At 41.9% G+C, this 15189-nt stretch overlaps 1 protein-coding gene across 4 annotated transcripts in view; it reads left to right on the forward strand.

Moving 5' to 3' along the window:
* The window catches only part of CNTN5 (contactin 5), an 863350-nt gene that overhangs the window by 614295 nt on the left and 233866 nt on the right, over nucleotides 1-15189 (forward strand). For all 4 annotated transcript variants that reach the window (XM_056114781.1, XM_056114779.1, XM_056114782.1 and 1 more), the window contains one exon: nucleotides 5659-5761. In XM_056114781.1, the coding sequence (XP_055970756.1) occupies nucleotides 5659-5761 (103 nt within the window). The remainder of the gene's footprint in view (nucleotides 1-5658; nucleotides 5762-15189) is intronic.

The raw sequence follows: 15189 nt of genomic DNA on the forward strand, positions 1-15189 counted from the left end.
AGAACTGGTCTTCAATATTATCATTATTATCAGGAACATTATCCCCGGGAAGGAATGGGGTTCTGGAGGGAAGAAATGGGGTAATGGTGACAGGAAGTGGACTTTCTGGGGAGGTTGTGGGCAGGGGTTGTGTTATGCATTAAACCCTACCATTAACAGTGTGGTAATCCATGGTACCTAAAATAAAACTGGGGTGAGGGGAGAAATTGATTGACCAAAATACATCACTCGTTAGCCACGCCAAATGTTTAAGGGTTAGTAGACATGAATTCTTAACCCGGAAAATGAGAGTGACTAAACGTTTGATAAGCCCTATCTCATGGAGACAGACCAGTTAGAGGTGATGTTCAGGCCTCCAGGACCAAGTTGGCTGTGGGGTCAGCTCCAGCATCCACAATGAAAAATGCCACTCTACTTACTGTTAGGAGAGTCACCCAAGAATGCAGAATGATGACAGACTCTGTGCCATTTTTCAGGCGCTTCCGTCTGCCGCAATCTAATCTTAGAAAAGTAACACTGCAAAAATGAGAATCAAGGCTGGGCCAACGCTCTATTTCTTTAATGTATGTATAGTCACCTAGAGATAGAAAGTATTAAAATATAGTCTGTTAGCTGCATCTTTAGAATTGAATCCTGTCACCTGAAACTTTAGTAAGTTTTCCAGATTTTTTAAAAAGTCATCACTTCTCTGTTCTTCAATGCACTTGGAGAAACTCTGCTCTAAATCGCCTCCCACTCAGGGAAAAGCACCCTAGCTCTTTGTAAGTCATTGGAATAAATAAGAAAAGCAACCACCATGAAGACATAGAAGGAGAGTAATGTGCTCTCAGCTGGATGGCTTCTGTTTATTAGGAATTAGGGTAATTTGGGGTCATCTCCTAACGGCATGTAATTCCAAAGTAGAGCAGCCAAGTAAGCCGGAAGAGGCAGGTGTGACAGAAATGATGAGCGGTATTTCGCTGTAAATCAGGGGCAGCAGCATCTAAAAAGGCTGAACAGATGCAAGAGAGACGTCTAATATTTTGTTCACTAGTTTTGTGTTATAAACAACTGTTTCTCTTGCCTTTTTCCCTAAAATCTGACCAACAAAAGAAATTTGACTTGGGATCTTAGAAATCACTGCTGAAATAAACCAGGTAATGATGGCAGAAGATCAGTGATTGATGAGGTACTTGTGGAATGCCTGCGGTATTCTGCTCTCTGATTGAAAGTCTATTATAATGCAATAAAACAACTGTGAACTTTACTTCATGAAATTCCCATTTGGACCTGCTATCTGGCCTCACTGACTTTTAAAAGAAATACTAAATTATACATTAAAATCAATCATACTTCTAACATAACTATTTCATAAAGCTGAAAAACAAAACTTAATTTCTGAAAGTAATCAATTGTTAAGGACATCTCTGAAGAGCTTCCTCATTGATCTTTAGACCATCACTACCAGAGTAAAAATTGAAAAGAGCCAGTTATTTCTACCAGTGCAGCACAAATTGGTAATATCAGTGAAGCCTTCTATTCAGACCTTTTTATCACTAATATCAAATTCAGATATTAACAAATCTCTTGAACTCAGAAGTGGGGCTTGGTCTTCAGACCATGCTGTGAATCATTTGAAGATCAGAAGGCACTACCTGGAAAAAAATTTCCTCCCCAGTTCTACCAGAAGTGGCTATGTTTCAGGAACTCATGTGCATTAAAGGCATCAAAGAATGTATTTGCAATTCACAAATCTTATCTGGAAGAAAAAGAAGAAAATACATGAAATCTCACTCCTGTGAATCCCTGAAGATTACTCAGAGGCATATCCAGGTCTGGAAGACCTGACATGTGTAATGCTATTGTGAAAGAATACGGACCTATTAATATATCAGTAAATTCTTCAAAATAAACAATTTACATGGGGAAACTATTGAAGCTTTAGAGATTCAGGTTCTCATCTTTTGAGACCTAGTTAAACAATCAACTAGAAATAATACGAAATAGTTTACGAATTTAGTCTGACTTCCGCTGCCTTTCTATAATATTCAAGCATTCAGCAACTGCCAGCGCTCACAGGGGTCCTTCAAAGTGGGAGTATTAAGTTTAATAAGGTGAAGTTCAACAAGTAAAGTAAAAGTAAAGTAAAGGCCCTCCCGTTGATCGTCGATTTGCTCGAGCAGGCCCAGTAACGTCTCCATTGGAGACTTTGTTGTTACTGTGTCTGGCATATCGAATACTCTCGGTAGCTTGCCGGGCTCTCCGAGAGGGGCGGAGGAATCGAACTCGGGTCGGCCATGTTGGCTGCGTGTAAGGCGAACGCCCTACCCGCTGTGCTATCGCTCCAGCCCGAAGTTCAACAAGAATCATGATAAATTGGCGTCACTAAATGAACCTATCACCAGACAGGCAAGGAACAGGAATTCAAAAAAAAATTTTTTAAATATGGGGAGATTAGAAACTTACTTTTGGGGATAAAATTAAGGAGGCAGAAAGGTAGAACAGGTCAGGATGTTCAGAAGTTCACATTTGGGTTCCCACAAGAAAACAGGCACTAAAGTTGCATCTTGTCATTGGACACACACAGCTGAGTTTATATTATAGTGTCATTAGCAGGCCAGTTTCTGCTACTGAGAGAACATGGGAAATAAGACATAAAGAAGAAATAGAAGAAAGAAAATGAGAAAGTGTGGGGAAGAGATGGAGGATAATATAAGACATAAGTAGAAGAGAAAAACATTCTTGAGAAATCGAGACGTGCTTAAACATCTGTTTTCAGTGAGGCAGTGATGCAGTGGTATTAACCATCCCATTCACTCTCTCTTGGAGCACAGTGAACACTAGAGTGGGAAGCAGTTAGGAGACTTTGCCTGTTAGAGCAGCACGTACATTAACAGCAATTCCATTTCCTCAATTTCAGATTAGCAAATGAGACGCAGGTTACTGGCCTGTCACAGAAGAGGGGTCTCTTGGCTACAATTGCTTTGAAAATGACAACCAATGTCGAGCAAAAAAGCAAATGCAAAGAACCTTTCTGTTCTCTCTAAAATATAAAGTCACCCAAACTTTTCATTAGGACCCATCTCAAGTGAATATGGGAATTAACATACATAAATTTTAAAAAATCAATGAACTAAGGTTACCCATTCCCTTAGTTACACATGCAGTACATCACACCTTCATATCTTTTTTAAAAAATATTTTTAGTGCTCAACTTTTCTTATTTTAGCACTGTAGTGCTATCCTCCCATTGTTCATTGATTTGCTCAAGCGGGCCCAGTAATGTCTCCAATGTGAGACTTGTTGTTACTGTGTTTGGCATATCGAAAATGTCACTGGTAGCTTGCCAGGATTTGCTGTGCGGGCGAGATACTCTTGGTAGCTTGCCGGACTCTCCGAGAGGGGCGGAGGAATCAAACCCGGCTTGGCTGGGCAGGCTGCGCACAAGGCAAACACCCTACCGTTGTGCTATCGCTCTTATTTTATTTTTATATTTTTAATGAATCACTGTGAGATACAGTTACAGACTTACAAACTTTCGTGATTACATTTCAGTCATACAATGATCAAGTACCCATCCTTCCACCAGTGCCCACCAATGTTCCCAGTATCCCTACTGCCACCCTCACCCCACCCTATCCCCACCCCCACTTCTGTGGCGGGCACATTCCCTTTTACTCTCTCTCTCTCTCCTTTTGGGTGTTTTGGTTTGAAATACAGGTAGTAAGAGGGAATTATGTTTGGTCTACAGTCTACTTTCAGCACACAATCTCCCATCTGAGTGATCCCTCCAAGCATCATCCATTTAGTGATCCCTTCTCTATCCCAGCTGCCTTTGCGCCCAGCATGTGAGGCCGGCTTCTAGCTGTGGAGTGATCCTCCTGGCCCTTATCTCTATTAACCTTGGATGTTAGTCTCCCATTCTGTTACTTTATATTTCACAGCACTTTCATATCTTATGGTACTTAAGATTTATCTTACTATGGGGTTATCCCTCTGCTCTCTCCATACACATGCACAAAAGAATCCACATGCATACCCAGAAGAATTACAATCTGTCTGATCACATCTGAACTTTCAAACACTTTCATAAATGCTTCTCTAAGACTAGAGAAGTATCTGGCAAATCATAACTGTTTCCTCCATCCTCCTTGGGGTCTCCTCATAACATTGGAGGAAAATTAGCTCCAGGGCTTCCTAAAGGCACTTGCTCTGGTATTATTCACCAGATTGCTCTGTCCGTCCTCATGGCTTTAGTCGCCTCCTATAAGTGAGAGTACCCAGGGTCTACCACTGTTGAGAACTCCTTTCAGGCTTCACTCCCTCACCACACTCCTTGGTGTGAGCATCGAACTCAGAGCTCCTAAAATGAAAGTCTATTTGCTCTCCAATAACAGCTATCTTACTTTTTTCTTTCGTTACTGGCACCTTAACCCCCCTTTGACAAGGCAAGGTCAATCCCTATTCCTCACACCCCATTGCTTGGCAGTTTCAAGTTCTGTGTTTTCCCAGCTTCTTTTTCTTTAAAAAAAAAAACAAAACAAAACTATTACGACCCTGGAGTTATACAGCAGGTAGGGCATTTGCTTTGCATGCGGCCTACCTTGGTTTGATCCCTGGCATCCCATATGGTCCTCCAAGCATTACCAGGAGTAATTCCTGAGTGCAAATTCAGGAGTAACCCTGAGCATTGCCGGGTGTGACCCCTCCCCCACAAAAAATAAATAAAAATTTAAAAAACATCATATTTCAGTCTAAGCCTTTATTCCACCTTGCCTTGTTGGAATAATGTAATTGATTTTTCTGCCTCTAATCCAATTCCTGAACATACATCTCAACATAAATCTAGTTTCCTCTTCAAAACCCAGTAGTCCTCTAATTATTTAGAGATAAAAGTTAGCACATCTCCTCTGATAATCAAGGCCCCTCTGATTTTTAGACCACATGTTTATTTTCAAAGTTTCTGAGAATTAGTTCTGTTTAAATACCATCCTACTAGAAACGCTTATGTTCCTGTTTTTGGTGATTCACCATCTCTTTGTCTTTGTTCCTACAACTCTGTCTCATCTTTTCCCACTTAACCAAGTCCTAACCATTCTTATGTAATCTCCTAAACTGTGTGAGATACGTTGAAATACTCTTTCAAAGCATTCATCACTTATCTTGCATTGAAGTTATTTTGACATACAACTCTACTCCCAGACTCCTATGAATGTGCTTCTCTAAGAATGTATTCATTCCAGCTCTTGCTCTCTTCTCTTTGTAATTCTCATAATGTCTATCAATATTCCTTGCCTAATATAGGTTGACTTTGTGTTTATTTGGAAATAATAAAGTTTTGTCTCTTTTTTTGTTTAAAAAGGAATCAAAATGATTTATCATGAAAATATTCATAAACATTTATTTCTTCCAAAACGTAATTAATAAGTGGCCTATCATTATTAACATTGCCAGTAATTATTACTTAAATAATATTAATATGCATGTAATTTTGTCCTTATTAAAAGAGTAAAATTTCATCATAGTGATATAAATGAATATTTCTATGCCAGTACAACAAAATTTTAGCAATAATGAAACTGACTAAACAACTAAACTACAATTCAAGGTAACATCTTCAGGACTGAAAAGAAAAAGTGACAATCATTTTATGCTTAAAGACTATTCTTTATTTCCCAGGTGTGATGGGAGAATATGAGCCGAAAATTGAGGTCCATTTTCCTTTAACGGTTACAGCTGCTAAGGGAACAACTGTTAAGATGGAATGCTTTGCACTTGGCAAGTAAGTACATATTCTTCCATAATTAGACACAATTGTTGATTAAAATGTGGTGCTATTTTGGGATATTATTTTTGGACCACTTACATGCTAGGTTTTACTTTCTTATAAGCTCTTTGGTGGCTCTCTGCTTTTTCAAAGAAGGGTAAATAGTAATTGATGAAATACCAATTAGAATGATATTCTTGGTCATTTTTATAAACAATAGTGTGCATGATTTTACTATTTTCACAGAGAAAAAACTTTTTAATGCTTTTGCATCTCTTTGCCTCCTTGTCTTAAAATGTTGTAGAGTCTTATATTTCATTCAGCGATCATGTAAATAAAAGGAGGATGGAATTATGTCTTACACCTAATGACAAGACAGTGGGTTAAAAATTATGCAGAGAATAGTTGCAGTGGGTTTATTGATTATTGAGTATGTTCTCGAATGATGATGATAGCACCAGCTGTCAATATTTACAGCATGTTATTACTCCTCATACCAGGAAGATGATTTATGCCACTCTAAAGACTGCTGGAGTTAATGCTTCTAGATCATAGGGCTTCAATCCCATGATATATAATAATTTGTCAATAATGTTTACAATGTGAATATTGGGCTAGAGGCTAGAGTGGGATTTGGATTAGATTTAGTTGGAACATCATGATTTAATTTAAATAGAGTGGTGGCATTTTGCTGTTATAGGTTGCTAAGACCTCAGAGGGCCTCTCCAGCTCTATGATTTGCATAACTGTATTTCTATTGAGTTACTAAGCATTTAACTTTGATTGTGGCAACCTCCTTCCACTGTGTAACAGTAAAGTGCTTGAGGACAGAACATGCTATAAAAGTGTGCTACCAAGCAGGTTTATACTCTAGGTGAAGGAGTTGTTGGTAAACAGAAAGGAGTCAGTGAGTAAAAAGAGACATAAGTCTTGAACACAGCAGACATTATACTTTCTCATTTCAAGACTGATTTCTGATTTAATCAGCTTAAATCTACATCGAAGCAGGATCATAATAGACTAACACTGGAATAAACCATTGTATTGTCAGTATTCAAGTGGTTAGATACATAAGTGGAAATACTGATCACCCTAGAATTTATTGAAAGTGTATTTGGACAGATCTCCGGTTGGGGTCTCTGAGACCTTCTAACCCTCCAGACACTAGGTGCATAAAGTTATAAACCACCTTAAGAGCTTTATTTTCAGCATTTCCTCTTATACTAGTATCAAATATGAGTGAATATATCCTAAAACTTAATTCTGATAAATACCAAAATGTTATGTCAAAGGTATGATGTCAAAGGTTTTAGTATATCCTGCAGTCAAATAAATCTTAAATGCCACAGTTTGCACTCACAAAAGGAGAGCATATTGTAAAACAAATTAGAGAACTAGATTTATAGAAAAAAACAATATGGGATATTTCCCCAGGCAGGTTTGTTTAATAAGATAGATGTGTTTGCTTTGGAAACCGTGAAAAATGCTTCCTAAATTGATCCTTAAAGTCCCTTTCATCCTAGAGGGCTGCAGCGGTCAGATTACATTCTTTTCATATTTTATTTCCCTCAACTTTTCCACTCCTTCTTTGTGGCACCCTCCTCCAACCCCAAATAAACACAAATTAACAAACAAATGGGAAGTTCAAAGGAAACTCTGCCTCTTGAGAAGATCCCTATTGCTTCTTTGATATCCTTTCTGTGCATTGGCACAGTTATGGAACACAAAATCCAGGATGAGAGCCCTAGTTACACTTCACCACCTGATCAAAGGCACAAGGAGCCAACACCTTCATGTGCGTTACTCCCCTCCTTGTAGTATAGATCACGTGAAGTAGACCATAATCGCTTCCCACACAATTCCAGTAATTTCAAATGAATACATGAGCATCTGCTCACCTAAGCATCTTCCCTCTGTAACAGTGATTTTCAGGAACTTTGTCTAGGAAATTTATTTATTTATTGGGGGGGGGGGGGGCGTTGGGGGAGGGGAAAGTGGGGGTAGCAGGGCTGCACTCCTGGCCACACTCAGAGCTCACTCCTGGCTTTGCACTCAGGAATCACTCCCGGCTGGTTGAGATCACCATATAGTGCGCAAAGGACGAACTTGGGTCAGTCATGTTCAAGGCAAGTGCCCCACCTATGGGTGCCCCATCTAGGGACTTTAGAGTCTGTCATCAGATATAGGTGTGACCCTCTGCCACCTCAGCTGATTTTTCCTTTTCAGCCTGCTCATGGAGTGTGGATTAGATTCCTCTGTGTGTTATAGAAATTGTTCCCTCTGCACCATGGAGAGCTAGAGGTATGGAGGGGTTTGGGCCCCCCACAGGAGTGTCTCTGTGGCTGTGGAGATTCAGGAATGAAACACACCAAGGACACGACCCCCCGCCCCCAAGTTTGCTTCCTGACTTCTTTTCCCTTCTGCTTTCTTATCTTGTCTTGTGGTGCTTGTAGTTTAGGGTGGTCAGGAGGTGACCTCAGGACCTGAGGATGTGCATGTAAGAGGGGTTGGGACATGCAAGGCTGCCAAGCCGGAACAGCCAACAACACCCCATTTCAGACCGGAAGCATGATGCATCTTTTCCTTGTATCATTCCTGGCGCCACAGTGTCTGACCCACAGACAGCACTCAGGAAATGCTTGTTGAAAAACTTAGTGACTCAGAAGTACTGTATCTACTTAATCTAATAAATAATAATTAACATAATAAACAATAGTTTCTTTGTGCACGAAAGCTCTGTACTATTTTTCCCCCAAAGAAACCCAGCTCATCCTTCTGTACCTCTGTGTCTCTTGCCCTCTCATCTTTGTTTAATTATGTCCAAATTTACACCTGTATTCTTATCCCTTCCCTCTTCTTGACTGTTTATTCCTGCCTCTTTCCACAGAGTGTCTCTCTTGGAACTTCAAGAGAACTCTCTCTCTCTCTCTCTCTCTCTCTCTCTCTCTCTCTCTCTCTCACACACACACACACACACACACACACACATACACACACACACGTGCATGCATGCACACACTTATTTTTTCTTTATTCTACTCTTTTTTGGACAGACCATGCCCAGGATGCCAAGAGCCTTGACAGGCTTCAGGAGACCACAGGTGGTACTGGGGATTGAATCCAGGCCAGCCACAGGTGAAAAAAGTGCCTGTGCTGTCTCTCTGACTCCTTCTTCATATTCTGAAACTTTTTGATTGTGTTTAAGTCATACTATTTGACAAGACAATCTATAAAGCCTCTCAAACACTGGGCCCTGGGGGAGGACTGTTGTTTTGGTGATGAGAATGAGGGACATTTGTATTTAGGTATGGAGAAAAATGAAGTGCTGGCCTTAGGGACTGGCATTTGGATAGTAGCTGGAAGGACAAGGAGGTCATCAGCACAGCATCTGCCTTTTTGCTATGTCTCATGCTTCTTGTGGCAGTAGAGATTGTAGATTTGCTTGAGGCCACCAATCCCTCCATCATGCTAGTCCTCAAGTCACAGGCCTTCTTGAGATGTGCCTCTTCTCTCAGAGAAGAAGGATCACTCCTTCATACAAAGGAGCCAAGAAAGACATGGGTTTGGCAAAACTCGTCTGTAAGTATAAATATACTCTAAATAACCTTGGATTGAATGCAACTGCGCGGGCACTGGTTGAGAGCCAGCCTTGTACTCAGCACTGAACTGGCTTCTAGGGACTCCCAGAAAAACTCCCCCAGAAGCTGCTGCCTTCTTGCAATCTGACCTGCCTCACTGTCAGGGGTTAGTGATTTCCTATGGCACAACAGCCTAAGCAAGTGGCCGTCCAGCCAGACTTTCTCTTCCAGAGAGGGAGACTGCCCTCCTCTTTTGGTCCCGATTTTAAACTGAGTCAAAAAGTCCGTAGCAGTGAATTCTTCCTCTGGGATTTTCTCTGACCCGTGGCCAACTCATGAGCCTTTGATGGACTAAACTGGGGGATTTCTTTGTTAGGTTTATATTTTTTCAAAAGGATGCTCAGACACTGCATTTTTTCATCTTCTAATAAAGGCCGTGTATCTCTGTGATCTGTCCCAGAGTTGTTTGATAGCTGAGAGACCGAAGGTGAGCGTAGCTGTGGCGGCATTCTGCCGGAGCTCAGGGATCCCTGAGGCAGCCGACACATGGAAAGGGAGCAGGACGTGCGTGTATTTCATCGCAACAGGCCCAGAGATCGCACTGGGTCCTGGGCTCTGACCCTGCGACAGCTGCTTCAAACACGGAGCTTGCATTTAAACTCCAAGGCTACATTCAGAAACCATGGATGCTAACAAATGAACTGAGAGTTGCATTGTCTAGAGTCTAAACCAAACACCGGTGCCACAGAGGGAACCAGGACCTGGTTCCAGCCACATGTCAGGCAGGCAACAGTTTCTCTCCATGCTCAGGGGTTGGATCTGCCCTATGGTTCCGCGCGGAGCATCCAGACCTCTAGTAGACCACAGCGTGTCCTGGCTCCCATTGCTGGCACAGATGAGCTTGACAGACCACACATCCCAGAAAGCCTTAGCAGCCTGTGCACGTGGCTTTTAACGCAGTTAACAAATCAGCACATCACAGTTGCACAGCTGCTTCAGATATGTAGAAGCGGAGACTTTTTGCTGTATCGTGAAAGGAAAGAGCAGAAGATAAAATGTCGCTTGTCAAATTTCACTCTTTTGGTATCATCTGAGTTCACCAACCTCCCTGATTTGAAGTAGGAGAATCAGTTGGAAAGCCCTAAATATTTTCAAGTTTTCTTCCACAGAAATCGCAGTTTAAATGTCCATTTAGGAGAAACCAGCTGTTTTCTCTGCAGAGGGGACACATTGTAGCCTGGAGCTCTCCCTATGAGCAGCTCCCTGGGTCCCCGGCCCAGCTCACACTAGAAATCACTCTGATTATTCCATACCGATTGGATCGACACACACATTCTTTCCCAGAGGGAAAACAGGAATTCCTTAGGGAGACAAAGGTGTGTAAAATTCTGGAAAATATAGAAAGGTGTTTTATAGAAGGAGGGGGAATTAATTACTTTGAGAAGAAAAGGCTGTTTTTTGACATATGGAAGACTATTATCAAGAGATCGTGCTCACACTGTTCTCCAGTTTCAGCAAGGTGGGGAGCGGGTGAAATTCCAACAGAATGGGATTAAACTAGCAGAATTAGATTGAGGGTGTTATAGAGAAGTTCTTCACCAAAAAAAAAAAAAGTTGTTACAGGGAAATGGTTTATCAGCAGAAGCAGAGAAAGCTCTTTCCTCCACGCTGCTCCAAGAAGATAATAATCCCCATTCGTCTTCTGTAATTTAGATATAATGTTTCCTGAAAGAGAGAAATGGCCTGGGTCAGGGGTGGAAATGAAAATTTTAAACTTTCTTTTTTTTGCTGGCTGTTCATCCACCCACTCAGACTGAGTATTAAGAGCAGAAGGTTAGGGCCAGGCCAACTTAATTAGCTACATTGTGGCTCTCCATTATTACATAACATTTTAAAGTGGCTGGTGGCACACAGGAAGCAGAAAAGGAGAGTGTCGCCTCTCCCCACTCAGCAGCCAGTCAGAGCCCTTGGTTGGAAAGGAGGGAATGCGAGGTGTCCCCCTATTCTCCGCGTTCTTCTGGCAGATCCGGAACTCAACATGTAAGCCAGAGATGACGCCAGTTAGGAATTTGGTTTGATTTCTGCGTGTCCCTCTAAGTGTGGAATGAAATCGTCTGCCTGTGTGTGACTCCAGGCCATGCGGATTGTTCAGTAGGTACCAGAACACAGTGATCCTTTCCTAACAGAGAGTCCCTGACTGCAGGAAAGCTGCTGCTCGCTTTATTTTTTTTTTTGGGGGGGGGGGGAGGGGGGCTGGGCAGGGGAAAGAATCAGGATGATTAACATAGAACAGCTCAGAGCTTCCTTCCAGGCCCCGGACCTCTGAGGAGGCTGCAACCAGGGTCTCTGAGGTGGGGCATGAACCCAGCACTGGAAACACTACAGCAAGATGCTTCTGCTGCTCTGGAAGCTGGCTGAGGAGCAGGGCATCACCACAGTGCCCTGATGGCTCTGCCACCTCACTAGAGTGCTTCCACGCTGTCTTCTCCAGAGCTAGACAGGTTCCAGACTCCTGTCTTAACCCCCTTCCCTTGGCCTCATCAGCACAGCCTTCCTGCTTCTCTGCTTCTGCATCCCAGCACCTGAGCCCATAGGACATGTGGTCATAGAGAGTTTCCAAGCCCCTGTTCAGTCCTGACCACTTGCTTTGAGAGTCACCCTCTTTACTTTGTTGCTGTGTGTCCCCCCGAACTTCTCCCTTGAGCCTGTGCCCCTGGGCTGCTGTGTCTGTGTCCTCTCAGTTGTGCAAAACTCTCGAGTCCCCGGAGGATCAGACACGAGGCTAGTGCTGAATATGTTTCCTGCACTGAATTCGGATATGAGAAATGTGCTCAATCTTCTGCTAACAAGAGAAATGTTATTGCCTTGGTTTGATCAGATGGAATTCTCCAGATGCCTTTCACATGTCTTGGCCCTGAAAATTCGGGCCATGTTACATGAGCCACAGTTTTCTGGCAGTTTTCATTTCACCTTGTGACCTTTTGCAGACCCCAGAAAGATCCCAGATGTGTCACATGGGCACAGCAAAGAAGTGAAATTTGGTCAGTGATGCTTAAATGACCCCATGCACAAGGGCAAACTTGGGGCTATTCTGTAATTTAAAAAAAAAGCCACATACTTTATAGAAACTTCAGTTTATCTAGTATGACAATCCTGCAAGCTAATAGTGCGACAGGCAGAGTTTTCTCTTTACTTTACATGTTCCTTATCTTGCTTCTGCAGCCATTAGCACACAATCAGATCGGCTGTGCTCAAAAGGCCTTGAACCAGTTACTGTAATAATTATGGGAATGACCTTTCCAGACTCTTCTGAAACCTGGTGCTGAGGTGGAAGGAAGGAGCACATTCAATTTCCTGCCCTTTTTAGTGCCCGCTTATCTCTCTGTCAGATAGCATTTACAAATCATCTTTTGTTATACTCTATCAAATGCCTATTAGGAAACCAGGACATTAAGTAAGTTTTTCTCTTTTTATACATTTATTGCAAGTAAGAAAGTCACCGTTATCAATTCAGGAGGCCATTTGCAGTGGTTTCTGTTTTCCACCCATCTTAGGCAGTCTGTCTCCCAGGGCTGATCTTGGACCCACGGTAACTATGAGAATGACGGATGGTCCCCTGAGACATCCTCGGTCTGCATCTGGCAAACATTCCCAAAGAACCCGCTCTTTACTTACCTATTAATGATTTATTAATCTGATTCATTTGGATCTGCCAGTCACTAAAGTTGAAGGAATTCAAATAACTTGGAGTCATGTGGTACTTGTCCGCAGGACCCAATATCAAGCTGCTTTATCATTAGACTCAAAGAAGACCTGGGGTAGGCTCCATGCTAGATTTCGAAGCCTATCAGTCTGGGTCACCCTGCAGGAACATCCTGGGAGTAAGAAAGTAGCACCCCATGAGCTCTTGCTGCTTCAGTATTGGTATTCAGTATTGAGGATGAGCTCAGGAACTCATCCTCACTTCCTGGAGACCCTCACTGCTGGGAGGGGCTGCCAGGTCACAGAGGCTGGTTCCATATGGACACGTGGCATTTGGGCTCTGCAAGGAAGGGCCAGTTCGCAACATGCTGACCAAGGCTGGCCTGGCCTAATGTTCCTTCCTTTGATGGCTTTTCATATTTTCAGCATCTTCCTCAATGCAGTGCTTTATCGTTTTTGTTTTTGCACTCACAAATGTTGTGTATTTGTCAGAACCCGGGACCAATTGATTAATCGTATTTGGACTCACCACTAGCAAGCATCATATTGATGACATTTCCAGAGCTGTCTTAGGACCCCGTCATGTGAGCTATAAGGAAAACACATTTGCACAGGCCTAACAACTAGCAAACTGTGAGGCAGAAGCAGATCTCATAATTCTAAACCAAATATCCTTTTCAAGCATTAGTTCAAAAGTCAGAAAACGGGCTGGAGAGATGGTACAAGAGATAAGGCACTTGTCTTTTATGGTCCCCCAAGCCCCACCAGGAGTGATCTTGAACTCAGAGGAGTAAGCCTTGAACTCGGCTGCATGTGACCCCAAAACTCCAACAACAAAAAATCAGAAGCAAGAAGGACTCAAATATATACAGAAGGTCTTCTTAAAAAAAAACAACTCAGCAGATTTTGACCAAAACTTTGTAGAGGATCTTATTTCATTAGTTAGAAGCTATTTTGCTTAAAGTTGCAGTTTCTAAAATCCATCCTTAATAACTTCCTGTCCTGAAGTTGATGTAGTTCATTTCTTCTCCCTAATGCTCATTAGCTCATCTGCTCCTTGCCCATGTCATGCTCTTTTTTCCTTGAAAGTGCACCCCTGTCAAAAAAGATGTAGGCATTGCATTTGGCCCCGAGCACTCCAAATTTTGGTGAAGAAAACTCATCTGCCTGAAAACTTTTGCATATGATGTTGCTTGTAGTGATCATCCACAATGGTTGAGTTTTGTTCTTTTTTTTTTCTTGAGATACAGGATCATAAAAGAAAAAAACCTTTGGCTCAAGAGCCTTTTTTATGATGAATTTTTATGTGCTTTCTTAGAGAAAAGTTATAAAACTTGGTTCTTTCCATTTCTATCAAAGATATACAATGTTTCCTTCTTTTTTTGTGCAAATCACCAAGGGGCCATAACTACATACATTTTCACATCAGATGTAAAATTCATATCTCACTTGTGACTTATGCAAGGAAAATAGGAAGCTCTATTAGACAGACCCACAATTTGTCTGTGAATGGTGATTTGTAGCTGGGGAGTACTTTCTCTTGAAATCATTAAATCTTTACAGCTAAGTATTCCTTCTTTCTTGACAGATTCTACACATTACCTTATCACTCATATAAAAATGATCTTTGAAAAAAATACCTTTAATGACTTTAACAATGTCCAAAGTTCATCCAGCACATTCCATACTTTCAAGAATACATTTGGAGTCCCTTTTTATCTTGCCACTCTGGCAGCGCTGTGAAAAAGCCTGTCTCAGAATCTCAAAGTGGCTGCGGAATCTTTGACTATTCATTTTTTCCCTCCCCTCTTCTTCTCCCTCTCCCTTTGCTATTTTGGTTTTGGGGTCTCACCAGGGGATCTCAGGAACAGCCAACTCTGAATTCCCGGGCCCACGTGAGTTACCTTGACTGTTCTGAATGGAGATGTTTGGAGCCAGCTGACTGACATCATCCTCAGTGCAAAATTCACTGGGAAACAAAAATAAACTCATTCCTCTTCAGTCGTGTTGCTCAGTCTACGTGAAACTAGAATGTGCAGTTAAACAGGTACCAATTCAACAGACTGACACAGAGGAAGATAACTTCTATGGGCTCTACTATCAAAGCTGAATTTTGATCTCATTCCATTAGTTAGAAGTTGTTTTGCTTAAAATTGTAGTTTC

The sequence above is a fragment of the Sorex fumeus genome, unplaced genomic scaffold, assembly GCF_029834395.1.
Source record: "Sorex fumeus unplaced genomic scaffold, SorFum_2.1 ptg000028l, whole genome shotgun sequence".
NCBI classification, from domain to species: domain Eukaryota; kingdom Metazoa; phylum Chordata; class Mammalia; order Eulipotyphla; family Soricidae; genus Sorex; species Sorex fumeus.